The following is a 13201-nucleotide window of genomic DNA, read 5'->3' on the forward strand; positions in this document are numbered from 1 at the left end:
TTTCTAGAAAGACATCTTAATGTCAAGACGGCACAGGTTCTGGGTAAAAAGAGAACGTCGTCCTTCTACCGGGAACCTGGCATCATTACTAACTTTAGCCTTGGCTTCATATTGTGAATTAAAAAGGAAATCCTTGGTCTCTTTGTTTCTAATTTCCCTCCAGTTACTCTCCTTCTTAAAGCCTTTGTTGAAATCTGTTCTGTTTTTACAAAAAAAATGATGTGCCTTAGGTAAATTTAGAGACCGGGAAACCCTTCTTAGGGTCCATTCACACGTCCGTTTTTTCTTTCCTGATCTGTTCCGTTTTTTCAGGAACAGATCAGGACCAGATCTGGACCCATTCATTTTCAATGGGTCCTGGAAAAAATCGGACAGCACAATGTGTGCTGTCCGTTTCCGTTGTTCCGTTCCGCATGTCCGTTTAAATATAAAACATGTCCTATTCTTGTCCTGAAAAATCGGATCCTGGTACAATACAAAGTCAATGGATCCGCAAAAAACGGATGACATTCGGATGTCATTCCGTATGTCATCCGTTTTTTGCGGATTCCGTTCCTGGAAACACATAACAAATTATTATTTTTTTTTTTTCAATTTTTTTTCAAAGAAATCCAAACAACTTTATTTGATTATTGAAATGTATACATGTTTCCGTTTTTTGCGGATCCGCAAAAAACGGATGACATACGGAAACATTTTCAGGAACAACGGATCCGCAAAAAACGGACCATTTTTCAGGATGAAAAAAAACAGGACGTGTGAATGGACCCTTACTGCTTTTTCTAAAATGTCTTCTAAAACTGAACAAAAAAAAAAAAAAAACCTCCCTGACAGGGGATAGACTAAAGCTTATTCTTAGACCCTGTGTCAGCTGAACACCCCCCTTTAGTCATAAGGTTCTCCTAGGGCCTTACAACCTGGAATTAAGATGGGTTGTTTGAGGATTTGCATCATTTAATTTACAGATAATGCCCACAACTTTGAATATGTTTATTTTTTTATATTGTGAAGCAAACAACAAATAGGACAAAATAACTGAAAAAGTCAACGTGCATAACTATTCACCCCCCTAAAGGCAATACTTTGTAGAGCCACCTTTTGCGGCAATCAGAGCTCTAAGTTGCTTTGGATAAGTCTCTAGGAGCTTGCCAAATCTTACCACTGGGATTTTTACCCATTCCTCCTTGCACAACTGCTCCAGCTCCTTCAAGTTGGATGGAAGTCTGACCACAGATTTTCTATTGGATTGAGATCTGGCCTTTGACTAGGCCATTCCAACACATTTACATGTTTCCCCTTAAACCACTCAAGTGTTGCTTTAGCAGTGTGTTTGGGTTCATTCTCCTGCTGGAAGGTAAACCTCCGTCCTAGCCTCAAATTACGCACAGAGTGGTACAGGTTTTGCTGAAGAATATCCCTGTATTTAGCACCATCCATCTTTCCCTCAACTCTGACCAGTTTCCCAGTCCCGGCTGCTGAAAAACATCGCCAAAGCATGATGCTGCCACCACGTTTCACTGTGGGGATGGTGTTCTTTGGGTGATGTGATGTGTTGGGTTTGGGCCAGACATAGCGTTTTCTTTGATGGCCGAAAAGTTCAATTTTAGTCTCATCAGACTAGAGCACCTTCCTCCATACATTTTGGGAGTCTCCCACATGCCTTTTCACAAACACACAACATGCCTTTTTGTTTTTAGCTGAAAGTAATGGCTTTCTTCTGGCCACTCTGCTATAAAGCCCAACTCTATGGAGCGTACGGCTTATTGTCGTCCTATGGACAGATACTCCAGTCTTTGCTGTGGAACTCTGAAGCTCCTCCAGGGTTACCTTAGGTCTCTGTGCTGCCTCTCGGATTAAAGCCCTCCTTGCCCAGTCCGTGAGTTTTGGTGGGTGGGCGGCCGACTTTTGGCAGGTTTGCTGTTGTACCATGTTCTTTCCATTTGGTTATGATAGATTTGATGGTGCTCCTGGGGATCCTCAAAGATTTGGATATTTTTTTAATAACCTAACCCTGACTTGTACTTCTCAACAACATTGTCCCTTACTTGTTTGGAGAGTTCCCTGGTCTTCATGGCAGTGTTTGGTTAGTGATGCCTCTTGCTTAGGTGTTGCAACCTCTGGGGCCTTTCAAAAAAGGTGTGTATATGTAATGACAGATCAAGTGACACCTAGATTGCACACAGGTGGACATCATTTCACTAATTATGTGACTTCTGAAGGTAATTGATTGCACTAGAACATTTCATGGGCTTCCTTACAAAGGGTGTGAATACATACGCACATGCCAATTTTCTGTTTTCTATTTCTAAACAATAGTTTCATTTATATATGTTTCTCATTTCACTTCACCAACTTAGAGTATTGTGTTCTGAGCCATCACATAAAATTCAGATTAAAACATTGAACTTAAGGCTGTAAAAAAAAGTCAAGTGGGGTGAATACTTTTGCAGGGCACTGTACATCATATGCCGATGCATCCGATATAAAGTTGACCACTTTAAAAATGGTAGGGAAAACTGACAATTGATCCCTTAAAGTTTTATTCTGGATATGGGCTTTCAATTTCTGTAGCCATAGTTTCAAGGACCTAGCAGTGTATGTAGTGGTTATATTAGGTTTGAAGGCTTGACTAGAGGCTTCCCATACTTTTTTTTTTTTTTTAAATAAACTTCAACCCTATGATCGATAGGGTCTTTCAAAGCACCCAGGTCTTGAAAGGTGAAGGCTGACTTTTTTGAAATTTTAGTGATTAGTGCATCCACTTTAGGTGGTCTATCCCAGCATGCAGACTCACTGTCAAAGGAATATTTGCGTTTAACATTTCTTGGGACAAACCCCCCCCCCCCATTATTTCTGTATCAAATGCTTAATATTTTCATAAAAGGGGAAAATTCTGGATTTTTTATGACCAACCTCCCCAAACATTATATTCGGTTTGAATTTCTGCTCCCTGGTCTCATTCAGCTTCATTGTAGCCCTTATGGCTTTAAGGAGGTAATCTGTATCCTCTGGGCAAAATAATGGTCTACCCGCAGAATCTTCATCAGAGGATGAACTGGAATCATTCAGGATTTCTCCTTGTTCTTCCCTATCTGAGGACTCAGTGTCAGAACAGATATTAGGAGTGCCAACCTGCCAGATAAGGAAGAAGGGAGGCTTTTCTTAAAGGCTCTCAGAGTCAGAAACCTCCGACTTAACAATGTCCTTAATGCTGTGCAGAAGTGACGAACATTCCTCCTCAACCACTTTATTAACACAATGCTGACATAAAATATTAGGTCAGGATGGGGAGAGCTTCTTCTTACAAATTCCACATTTCCTTCTTTTAGACTTAGCAGTAGCATTTCTTTGACATTCCTTGGTATTCTATCACATAAATAAGGTACATCAGAGACCCTAAGGGAACACACAAAATGGGGAATGAACCCCCTTACCCCTTCCAGGGACTACCGGTCTGCTGTCACGGCCCTCTGGAAAAAAAGCATGCGTAATGCTCTACTATTCCATACTGCCAGAAAGAGAGAGAGAGTTTTCCACAGAATAAAGCAGTCTGACTGGGCGCCTTCCATGCAGTGCACTGTTCAAAAACTGATGGTTTTAACACATGCGTCCAACATCCGGAAGACACGCTCCCCACAACATTTCCACTGAGCATCTCAAGCACATCCAAATGCATTGCAAATACCGGAAGTCATGACGGCCACGTCACTTCTGATATGCGTGCCTCCTGTCCGCATTCAGGGGACTGCTCTCTAAGAAAAAATATCCGGGCGTTGCAAAAAAATGGCCCTGTTGCTCCTCAACACTGCGTGCCTGAACAAACTCCAAGTTCCCAAGGGCCTGCCATCAACGCCGGCTCGACAGTAGTCAGGATCAGGGACAGAGAACCCCACTCTTCACAGGCGGCTCCTAGAGGAGTCTTACGCCGCCCCAGGTAACCTCACAGAACCAACAAAATTAAGGCCCAGCAGCCTGAAGGCAGTTCTTCACAACGATGCCTGTCAGGAACTGATGTTACAGGGGAGTTCTTCCTCTTAAAGCTCTCTACAGAAGTTCCTGTTTCCTGTCCTGGATAGGAAGTGGACTATCCAGGGTGTGATCATGGGCATAAATGAAAATATATGTATCAGAAAAATCCCCCAAAAATAAATAAACCAATGCTCAAAGGGGTTTTCCAATTTTTTTTTTAACTGTTGAACTATCCAACTGTATAGGTATCAGTATCTGAATGGTGGGGTCAGACACCCAAGACCTCACCGATAATCTGTCCGAGAAGGCAAAAGTGCCTGTAGTAGAGCCGTACCCTTCTTGCAGCTTTGCCTTGGACATGTGACTTTACCTTCATCAGACACATGGGCTAGGTGCAGCTCAACTCCACTGAAGTTAATGAAGTTGAGCTGCAACACCAACCACAGCTGCTGTACAAAGTATGGCACTACTTGGTGAGCAGATAGAAAGCTGAAGCACTACTGTGGGTGCCTTTGCCTTCTCAAACAGCTGATCAACGAGCATCCTGGGTTTCAGAATGCCACTGATCAGATACTGTTGACCTATGCAGACAATAGGTCATTAGTTAAAAAATCTAGGGAAAAAAAACTTTTATGCATTGGTTTATTTATTTTAAATTTTATCATTGATTATAATAAATTTACTTTTAACTTCTTGTCCAATAAAGCTGTATTTTAGACATTCATTTGGTCATGGCGTGCACCTTTCTGTAGCATGTATTCCTTTTTTGCATTGTAGGAGCAAGACGTTGAGTGCAGTGGGGACCTGTACACAGTTGGAAGGACAGCGGCGGCAAGGTGAGTATAAGCTACTTTATTTTTTTAACCATCTGATGGCCATCCCAGAGTTTTTTTGCACTGGAATACCATTTGTGTTTATGTTTTTCTGCAGAAATTGGTAATAAAATTTAGCAGCTTCTATTTACACAATTTGTATCTTTTTAAATGTCAAAATGAAAGTAGCAAATGAAAAGCAAGAAATAATCATTAAAAAAAAAAAACACCAGAACCTGGTGTATGGCGGTGTACTTCTAAGTAGAGTCTTGTTATATTCTGCATGTGGAAGACACATAAATCAATGCCAAAAAGGTGCAGACTTGTGATAATTGTGGCTGTAACCCAAGGTATACTGACCTAATTGAAGAAGGCAAAGTAATGATGCTTCTAGGCATATAGGAAGCACAATTCAACATCAATATGCATAGTATCAATCATTCTAGTGAAAGATACCTCTAACACATTAAATGAACAAAAAGGATGTTGCAAATAAAGTGAAGGCAAATAAAGTGGTAATTTTGAAGAACACAGGAGGATTACAAAATGTAATTCAGATTTTTTTTGGTATTCTTTTTGCATTGTGCTGTAGTTATATGGTATATATTTGGCTTCCCCACTCACCTGTGTACATTGTTTTGGCCTGAGGGTACAACCCCTAGGTTGGCAGCTGCCAAAAACTTCTGTACCACCCCTTGTGGTGTACTGTTGTGTGGAGATACCGTTATAGTCGCTGAGCTTTCATTCATACCTGTTAGCTTTGCTGCGGAATTACAACAAAAAAGGCATGTTACTGAGAGAAATGTTTTATAAAGTTCAGAATTGTAATTTCAGCAAATTTACTCTACACCCTCCACAACTACCATATCCATAAAGGGGCAGCATTTCCATATGGAAGAACAGCAATTTCTCATCATACAGAAGAGACTCAGCACAGTATTAAGTTACAATAATCTCATGCAGAAAAGATCCATGTTCTCAGTGGTACTGAATATTAGTTTTACTAAATTAGATCAGTAAAAAAAAAAAAAAATTCTGTTGAAACCATTTAAAATTGCTGTTACGTACTTGTTACAGCGCCCCCAGCTGTTCACTTCATTTCTCTTGGAATGTCCATTAATGTGTCCATTGATGTTGAGAAGTAGCTGCTTCTACTTCATTCTCATTGACTGGCCATCACAACTGCATGAATCACTTTGCCATCCATATACAAAAGGAACTGGGTGGTAGGACTGACTTCTAGAGCATGTATGACCACTGGCATCGGACACATTAGGTGGACATTCTGAGAAAATGAACAACACCTGGGGACACCATAATAAGTATGCTACAGCATTACTGAGACAGGAGCATCCTCTAAGTTTTCGCAAATCAAAATGTATGTTTTATGTGACCTAATTTAATATTTAATTTAATTACAAAACATTTAAAGGAATATTCACACATGCCAATTTTGTGGCTTTATTGACATTTTGGCTATATTTGATATAACCACAGCAACAAACACCAAAAAGACTGCACAAATATAGAAACGGCTAAATGAAAAAATGAAAAATATTAGGGTGTCTATACAGGATTCGATGATGTGCTTGATTAGAATGGTCTTATCATGTAAAGACTTGCAGGCTGGTGTCTCAAATCTTCAGGAGAGTGAAAACTGTCAACTTTCAGATCAAACTGAGGTGCATAAATGCAATTACTTTATTTTTGTAGTGTGATGATTGTGTTTATGATTGTCACTTCATCGCAATATCCATTAATGTAAAGATTTGTCATATGCATTTGTCACAATTTGGAGCTATACTGGTGTTTAGAAAAGGCCCGATTAATTGGAAAAGAAAATGCTCCACAATACAATGGAAACTATAACAAATCACGTACGTGTCATTGAGAAGCCTAAAGAAGAACAGATTATTTGGAAGAAACACAATTTATAGACCTGCAGAAAACTGACTCATCGTAATTTCAGGGATGAAATGTACTAGTTAGTACAAGTGTTGGGAATGTTGTAAGCGACTCTGAAAATTCGAATATAAGTAATAAACACATACTGCAAAATACACAGTAAACAGCACTTTCCATCACCATCAATCCATTTATAGCGCACAGAAGCAGTTAAAATGTTAAAATATAATATAACAACCTATAGAATTTACTACTGTAAGAAACACCAAACTGAAACATTTTTATTTTCTGCATAAAAAGTTAGGTGTTCCATTAAAACATATACAAAAACATAAAAAGCTGTTAGCATCCTAAATAAATGTGTAAATAAAAACAGTTGACGTGAAAGCTGCGACTACATACAGAAAACATATCAATACGAAGGTTTTATACACAAATAGACACATACATAATATATAAACACCCCGGTATAATAGTTTGTGTCACCAGTGCATCTGTAGAGACTGCAACCTAGAACAATATATATCATAACAGATTGTAAATGACTGAATACATGCAAAAAGCCTTGACCTATTGTCCAATATATGCGAATAAGTTGCCCATAGTGCCCAATTTACCATAACTATACTTGAAACTTGACAATGTCCTGCATAGACTACTGCAACATCCCTTTCTGTGGCCTCTCATCAAACACTCTTGCACCCCTCCAATCTATCCTCAACTCTGCTGCCTAGTTTATCCACTTCTCCCCTTATTTCTCCTCTGCCACTCCATTACCCAGTGAATTCAGTTCAAAATATGAACATACAGGGCCTTCCACAACCTGTCCCCTCCTTACATCTTTGACCTAATCTCTCTATACATCCCCACATGTAATCTCTGATATTTTGCCTTCCTTCTCAATACCCCAACACATCAGACTCTTCCCACCATCGAAATTTTCAAAGGCATTGTGAAAAAAACAAAAAACACCTCTCCTGACAGCCTACAACCCACAATAACCCTGCTGCCATTACACAGCCATATGAACAGTTTTTACACTCCTTTGTAAATTCTTAAAATCCTAGTGGAATTCTTTTTTTCTACTGGAGGAAGATACTGGTCCAATAAAATGTATAAGATGAAAAAAACATAACGGCCAACTGCAGGGGAATTTCAACTATATATTCAATATTATTTTCTTTGGGTCCATGCACACAATTCTGTATTCACAAACTCTGTGGTGGCGGCATCAAGAGATGCTATGGAGTGCTGCAGTGTGGTTCCTCATTAAAGGGGTTGTGCAGCCAGTAATAGTGATGACCAATGCCTATGATAGGTCATCAATATCTGATCAGTGGGGCTCAGACTCCAGCATCCCCGGTGATCAGCTATTTCAAGAGGAGTCGGCGCAAGTACAAGTGCTACTTCCTCTTCAAGATTACACTGCGCATCGTCTTGTAAGTCACAGTGTAATTACAAGTGCTTGCTCCATTCATTTAAATGAAACAAGTACTTGTAATTACACTGCGTCATTAAGATTTCTCAGACAACGCACAGTGAAATCTTCAAGAGGATATAGCACTCATACTAGCACAGACTCTTCAAACAACTGATCGTCAGGAGTGCTGGGATCTGATGATAAAATTATATATATTCAAACTATTGGTACAGGGAGGAGGTGTTATCAGTGACTGTCAGCTATCTCTAAAGCTGTTACACCAGCAGATAATCGTGCAGATCATAATTTGCCTGTGTAATACTGCCATCGATGACCCAGTGAACCAGAAAATACTAGTTCATCGGCAAGCGGTCTGTAAAGAACCATTTCCCGAACTCTGGTTCAGTTCCAAGGTACCACTTGAAACCGAACCAGAGTTCGGGAAATGTTTTTTTACAGTCCAAATTAATTTATAGGTTTAAGTTACTTAATAACTTTGGCTCATCGGAGCCAATACATTTTAATACTGTAGGGAGCTCCTGATTCGTACAGTATCAGAACAAAGTTTTATGCAAATCGACTTTGGAGGTTTCATCTCAAGTCGATTCGCTCATCCCTACCAACAATCATCAGTATCTTTCCTGTACCAATAGCTGTTCACAGGAGGTGGACAAAGCAAAGATATAAATGTTTAAATTACAGGTTTTACCGAATCTCCCCCCCTGCCAAAAAATATATATACACACACACACACACAAAAAGAAAAAATATGGGAGGACCAATTCACAATAATAGTCACAGGTGCTATGTCCCAGGGTGTAGCTTCTTACCCAAAAATATAGAAGGAAACGGACAGCATTTCCAATAGAAAACCTTGATTTATTCAGCCCAAGTGGCACAGTGAGGCAATGTTTCGGCTCGGACACAATTTTTTTTTTTAAAAAGCACCAGAATCTGCAGAGTGACCATTTCAGCCAAGTAAGGTGTCTGCCGTTCTTAGAGACCATGTAAGGTTATCTTGAATACACTGTACATTTTTTCTCAAGGACTCCCTTTTTTTTTTTTTTCAAGTACAGTAATTTAGTAATAATAATTATGTGCATTTGAAGAGTCAGCTGCTCATCCAGACTGAGACTACTTGTATCTTGTTCTCCTCTCCCACAGTTTCTATGATTTGCTACAATATAAGGATGGTTAGAATCGTCACCAATTAACTAGTAACTTATATACTATTGACTTAAAGGCTATGTAAACCTTTGGGGGCAATTTGTTTTTATTATTGCATTGTACTCATTCGAAGCTAAAAATTATTTTTTAAAATTGGTCTTTATTAAAAATATGGAGTCCTTTTTTCTGTACAGAGCTGAAAAGCTCTAGTAGCACCCTTTGGATTTTCTGTCTTTTTCATCAGACCAGGAGCAGATGGACTCCTTATCTCTGCTCTCTGACATTATAAACACTCATTATAACACATTTGTTATCTTACTGATAAGAATGTGGCTTAAATAAGTGTTTTTGACCTCTTAGTATTTTAGAGATAAGGTTTATTAGATGACAGCACAAAGTGAAAGTGAAAGTACCAGTCACACAGCCAGAAAAACAGTTAACCCTTTGTGAGAGAACAACTCAATATTTTTAATAAAACTTTTAGCCAAAAATGAGTAACATGCGATCATTAAAAGAATATTGCCTCCAAAGGTGTACATAGCCTTTAAGAACTAAAGCCACATAGAAACTTTCGACTTTATTCACCAATATGTTCCATAAATATCTAGATTTTTTAATTATTATAAAATCTTCGGTAATAATAATTTCTGGTCATTTCTAACAGGTTAACGTTAACAGGGAAAGCAAAAACAGAACCCAACCACCATGGTGGTTGTGGAAAGGATTACAAGATGACTGCAAATCAAGAAAACATTTTGGAAAATTGAAATTTTCACTTGTGTATCATATGTTGTAGCTCTAAAAGCAGCAAGAAAATAAAAGCTAATACGGTACATCCCCCCCCGTTTTTTTTTTTTTTAAAGGACAAAAAAAAAAAAAAAAAACACCTTTAGAGCCTTCAAGCACCTTTCACCCAACAACTGCCTGAAAAAGACATTGAGGAAGATGTAGCGAGTGTATGGCCCCTAAAACGATGGAATATTACATTGTGTTTAGGGCTGTTTAACCACAATATTAGGACAGGAAGGACGGAGAAAGAAAACTCAGGCGGTATAGAGTTGCTTTTAAGCAGAGAGCGCAGGGTGCCCTAACACTGCCGCCAGAAGTGTACACTCATTCGGGATTTAAACCTTCTCCATTAAGCTATATTGAAGAGCAAAAATCTCAGTCAGTAAATGAATGCAACTATGTTTATGTTAAAAGCCTGTTTCCCGCAGACTGTAATTAAAGGAAATTTGGTACAAAGCTAGGATTTTTTTTTTTGTCAAGCGCCCGCAAATGGAAATATGGATAGACAGAATTCATACAAGTGGATGCATCGTTTCATATTTAACCTTAACACTCCCGCCATTAATGCTTTGTGTAACTTCTTCTATTAAAGACAGGGTACTGCTCCATTGAAGTAAAATTAAACAAAAAGAAAAAAAAGAAAAAATCAACTATACCATGCTTTTTAGAAGAGACGATTCATTATTGCCAGCTAATGTATTGGCATAAAGAAAACTAACATCCTATCAGACAAGGCACACATTCAATCTGCCTGCCCAGCCCCCTCCCATTTTAACTCGTGCTGTTTTATTGTTATAGGCAATTTGTACCACTCAGCATGACAGTGTAAACTGAATTAAGATTAATTTACATGCAAAAGAACACTTAGGAGAGCAGCATGGTAAGCAAATGTATTGTCTCGATTGCTGAGGTGGAAAAGAACCTGGGAAGAGGGGGGGGGAGCCAGTTTAATTAAGGGGCATCAAATATGATTGCTTGAGGTAGTTAAGAGGCCAGAAAATAGTAAATGTCCGACTAGTTAAAGAATTTGCATCTTGCTTGCAAGGGATTTACAAGATAGATTCATAAATCTTAATAAGACAAAGTAAACACCTCACCTCAAACTTTCATCTGATGTCTTTCCAAAAAGAAGAGAACCGCTTACTACTAAAACTCTGCGTGTAAGAACTGGAGGCCAGACACGACATCGCTAGGGTAGGATGATAACACTATGTGGCAGAACATGGACTCTTGGTAATCTTAGATTTTTATATTTTTTTATGAAAACATTATACAAGACAGAAATATGTATGGTCCCTGGATAACTGCCCTTCCATACAACAATTTCCATCAGTGAAAAACAAAGGAAACCGTATGGATCCTTAGGCAAAAAGAAAGGGAACAATGCATAATGATATTTCGATTAGCATTGTACAGGAGGATCTCAAGACATGGATTGTGTGCACTTGAAGAAGCAAATATACGTTGAGGAAGAACAGCCAGTAAGCCATCGAAGGACTCCATCTATTTGGCTTAAATTTAACCTACACAGTGAGTTTTCTTTTTCTTTTATTTGCCAATAACTACCAAATGAATAATATGAATGAGGAGAGGGGCACTGTTGTTTGTAAGTCCTGCCCCAATTTAAGAAAATCAAACATAAAAAATTATATTGGACCTCCTGGCAAACAGTCTTGTGAAAAAACAGCAATAACACAATACCAATAACTTGAGAGGAAGTTCTGGTTTTGAGCAATAAACTCCAAATTCAAATAAATTATAATGTTACGGGCTGTGGGTGTGTAACCATTACACCAACCAACTGTTGCAATAGCTATTTCCGTCGGCCCCATAAAAATGAATGGTAGCGGAGGCCGTGCAAACGCTGTGCTCTCCCATTTACTTGTATTGGGAGAGCGCTTGGCGGTGTCCGGACCCTGGTATACCCGGGGTCCTCCAGCCACCACTCTCTCCCCACTCCATTCTCGATGTAGGTGATATCAGACAATGGGGGCATATCCTAGCAATATGCTGCCATTATTTGTGATGGGAATACCCCTTTAAGTTTATTATACAGACAAATTCTGACTAAAATATGTAATATGCAACGTGACCTCTGAGAACCTGACAATTATATATGATATTTACTCTGCCCAAAGTTATTCCCATTCTCTCCTAAAAGAAAACTCCAGCAAGAAGCAAGGAAAGTGAACTACTGTACATAGGCTCCCCTTAAGAGAAGCCGTGCATAGCTCAATAGCTTATAATTGGATTTATTTTATTTAAGTTGTAATTTCAATTCCATGAAAGATCATGAATGGAAGAAAGATCTTTCTTTAAAAGAATGTTCCCAGAAAGTTCTTTCATCGATGGCCCGATTTTACTGAATATGTATGGCTAGTTTAAACAATTGTAACATTCAATGTGGACAAAAATGTTCATGGCTGTACTATGCAGACTATTGTTTGTTCAGGTGCTGTTCAATCATCAGCCTACTTCTATTTAATGTATATGGTCAGCTTAAGACATAGGTAGTGGAAACAGTCCAAGAATGCATAACATTTATCAATGTGACTGATGCTGGATAATACATTTGGCACACCTTTAAACTGTCTAGGCTAACAGTATACCATGTATTAGTTGACTTTTCTGGCGCATTTTTTTAGCTCATGTTAAAGGGAATCTGTCACCATGATTCTAGACTACTATCTGCAGTAATAAATGAGTAGTACTGCGCATAATTCCAGATCACATCTTTATTTTCCCACTGCCCCAGTTCCCTTATTGTCAGAATTAAAGGGATTCTGTCACCTCCCCTAAGCCAAAAAACGATTTTAAAGCAGCCATGCAGCACAGCTTACCTGGATTAGGCTGTGCTCTTTTATCTTGAAATCCGTCCAGCAGTTACTGCAAAAAACGACTTTGATTGATATGTAAATGTGTCCTGAAGGTGCCCAGAGGGGCGTTTTTTTCTTCTTAGAGAGCCCAGTACCGCCCCTCTTTCAGTGCCCAGCCCGCCTTCCTTGTACTGTCTAACCGCCGCCCCCAGCCTGCCACAGCCTCTCCTCCCTCTCCTCCCCCTCCCTCACGCCGAACGAACTCTCGCACAGGCGCAGTACCCACTGAGGGCTGCGCCTGTGCGATCATCAGGAGACTGAGG

General features: G+C 39.2%; 1 protein-coding gene across 2 annotated transcripts in view; it reads right to left on the bottom strand.

Moving 5' to 3' along the window:
• Positions 1 to 13201, bottom strand: part of AP3B1 (adaptor related protein complex 3 subunit beta 1) — a 316263-nt gene that overhangs the window by 13594 nt on the left and 289468 nt on the right. For both annotated transcript variants that reach the window (XM_044276105.1, XM_044276102.1), the window contains exon 26: positions 5406 to 5544. In XM_044276105.1, coding sequence (XP_044132040.1) covers positions 5406 to 5544 — 139 coding nt within the window. The remainder of the gene's footprint in view (positions 1 to 5405; positions 5545 to 13201) is intronic.

Source organism: Bufo gargarizans, chromosome 1 (assembly GCF_014858855.1).
Source record: "Bufo gargarizans isolate SCDJY-AF-19 chromosome 1, ASM1485885v1, whole genome shotgun sequence".
NCBI classification, from domain to species: domain Eukaryota; kingdom Metazoa; phylum Chordata; class Amphibia; order Anura; family Bufonidae; genus Bufo; species Bufo gargarizans.